The 2,418-nt window shown below is 36.4% G+C and overlaps 1 protein-coding gene across 3 annotated transcripts in view; it reads left to right on the top strand.

Annotated features, from left to right (window-relative positions):
- Positions 1–2,418, top strand: part of ETFA (electron-transfer-flavoprotein, alpha polypeptide) — a 139,072-nt gene that overhangs the window by 41,128 nt on the left and 95,526 nt on the right. For all 3 annotated transcript variants that reach the window (XM_011982668.1, XM_011982667.1, XM_011982666.1), the window contains one exon: positions 807–875. In XM_011982668.1, the coding sequence (XP_011838058.1) occupies positions 807–875 (69 nt within the window). The remainder of the gene's footprint in view (positions 1–806; positions 876–2,418) is intronic.

Below are 2,418 nucleotides of genomic sequence, written 5' to 3'. Positions count from 1 at the left end.
AGCCTGGCCAGCCTGGCCAACATAGTGAAACCCCTTCTGTACTAAAAATACAAAAAATTAGCTGGGCATGGTGGTGGATGCCTGTAGTCCCAGCTACTTGGGAGGGTGAGGCAAGAGAATTGCTTGAACCTGGGAGGCTGAGATTGCAGTGAGCCGAGATCGTGCCATTGTATTCCAGCCTGGGCAACAAGAGTGAAACTTCGTCTAAATAATAATAATAATAATTATAATAATAATAATTTTGTATTTTATACAATAAAAAGCACCAGGCCCTGACTTGTTTATTCACTTATTTATTCAATAAATGTATATTGGTTATCTGTTCTATGACAAGCTTATTGCCAAGTGCTGGAGAAACAGATGAAAAGGCAGAATGCTCTTCCTCTCGAGGAGTTTAAAGTCCTTGAGATGACTCCCATTCAAATAATAACTTTATGCAGTCATTCAGAGAAATTTATTGAGCATCTATTATATGTAGAGTTTTGCTAAATATTGAGATATGGCAGTGACCAAGATAGATACAGATCCTGAAATTAAAGAGTTTTTATTCTAGTGGGAAAAAAACTCATATTAATTACATAATTAGTTAACTAGTTAATTATAGTATGTTGAATGCTTTATAGAAGTATAGGAGTGTGATAGGAGAGGTCAGAAAAGGTTTTATAGAGGAGGTGACATGCTTAATATGGCAGTTACATAATATGAAAATTTACTCCAGTATATAAAATAGCAAAATTATTCTAGAATGAATTTGATGTTTGCCTAATTTTTTTGTTTTGTTTTGTTTTTTCATCTTTTTAAATGAGGTCGAGGCTTGAAGAGTGGCGAGAACTTTAAGTTGTTGTATGACTTAGCAGATCAACTACATGCTGCAGGTAAAGTTATTTTCCTTAGTAGAAAGATATTCCCTCTTTGTTGGAAATATTTTTTCTTCATTATTTCCTTTTTGTGTAAGTCTTTCAACCCTACGAATTATTTTACTTTCTGGATTTTTCAGTTTTTCTCTTTGAACCACTTTTTCTTAAGCCTCCAAGCAAATGGCATATAGCATTCAGTGAGGAGAAGGCCTCCTAGTATCCCTTACATTTGCCTGATCTTAGTAGGTTTTTTCCTTCAGTTTAAAAATAATGAAATGGGCCAGGCACAGTAATGCTCATCTGTAATCCTAGCACTTTAGGAGGCTGAGGCAGGGGGATTGCTTGAACCCAGGAATTTGAGACCAGCCCTAGCAATGTAGTGAGACCCCATCTCTACAAAATTTAAAAATTAGCCAGGCATATTGGTGTGTGCTTGTAGTCCCAAGTACTTGGGAGGCTAAGGTGGAAGGATTGCTTGAGCTTGAGAGGTGGAGGCAGCAGTGCACTGTGGTTGTGCCACTGCATTCCAACCTGGGCAACAGACTGAGGTCCTGTCTCAAAAATAATAATAAAAGACAAAATAATGAAATGTTAGTTTCAGTGCCTACTTCAGATTCAGGAACACCCTGGTTTTTCATCTTTTTTTGGTGGTCTTAATATAAATCTTATACAAATAGAAATACATTTAAAGTTTTTAAGTTCATAGTTAAAAATTTAAAACTGTAGTTAACCATTTATAGGTAAGGTAGAACCTATTGCTAAAAGTGCATTGATGAGAAGAGAGTGATGTTTTTTGAAAAACCAAAAAAATTTAAGCCAGGTGTGGTAGCATGTGTCTGTAATCCCAGATACTTGGGAGGCTAAGTTAGGAGGATTGCTTGAGCCTAAGAGTTTGAGACCAGCCTAGGCAACATAATTGAGACCCTGTTTCGAAAAAAAATCTTTTTAAAGACATTTGATTATTTTTGAATTATACAATCACTACGATGAATATATATTAAAATGTCCCAATTCTATCATCTCACCCTCCTTTTAAGAGTTTTACATATAACTTTCCAGGGTTTTCCTGTAACTTTCTGTGGTTTTCCTGTGCATTTCTATTACATAACATGTGTACCCATAGAAACAGTAATAGTTTTGTCAGAATAAAGGCATTATATAGACACTGTATAATCAGATGGTAGTATTTCAGGGTTTATTTTCATTCATTCTTTCTTTGAACAAGTATTAAGTGTCTGCCGTATTCCAGGTACTATTTTAGGTGCTATTAGTTTATTTTGGCTACAGTAATAAGTTACTACAAACTTGGTAGCTTAAAGCAACAAAGTTTTTCTCTCACAGCTTTGGAGGCCAGAGGTGTGTTGAAGTGTTAGCAGGGGCCATACTCCCTCTGGGGGCTCTAGGAGATAATCTGTTATTTTCCTCTTCCAGCTTCTGATGGGTACTCTGATATTCCTGGGCTTGTGGCCACATCACTACAACTTCTGCCTCTGTCTTCATATCATCTTCTCTGTGGGACTGCATTCAATCTCCTTCTGTGTCCCTCTTATAAGGATACATG

This window comes from Mandrillus leucophaeus, unplaced genomic scaffold (assembly GCF_000951045.1).
Source record: "Mandrillus leucophaeus isolate KB7577 unplaced genomic scaffold, Mleu.le_1.0 Scaffold241, whole genome shotgun sequence".
Taxonomy (NCBI): Eukaryota; Metazoa; Chordata; class Mammalia; order Primates; family Cercopithecidae; genus Mandrillus; species Mandrillus leucophaeus.
This window is presented reverse-complemented; position numbering and strand designations above follow the sequence as displayed.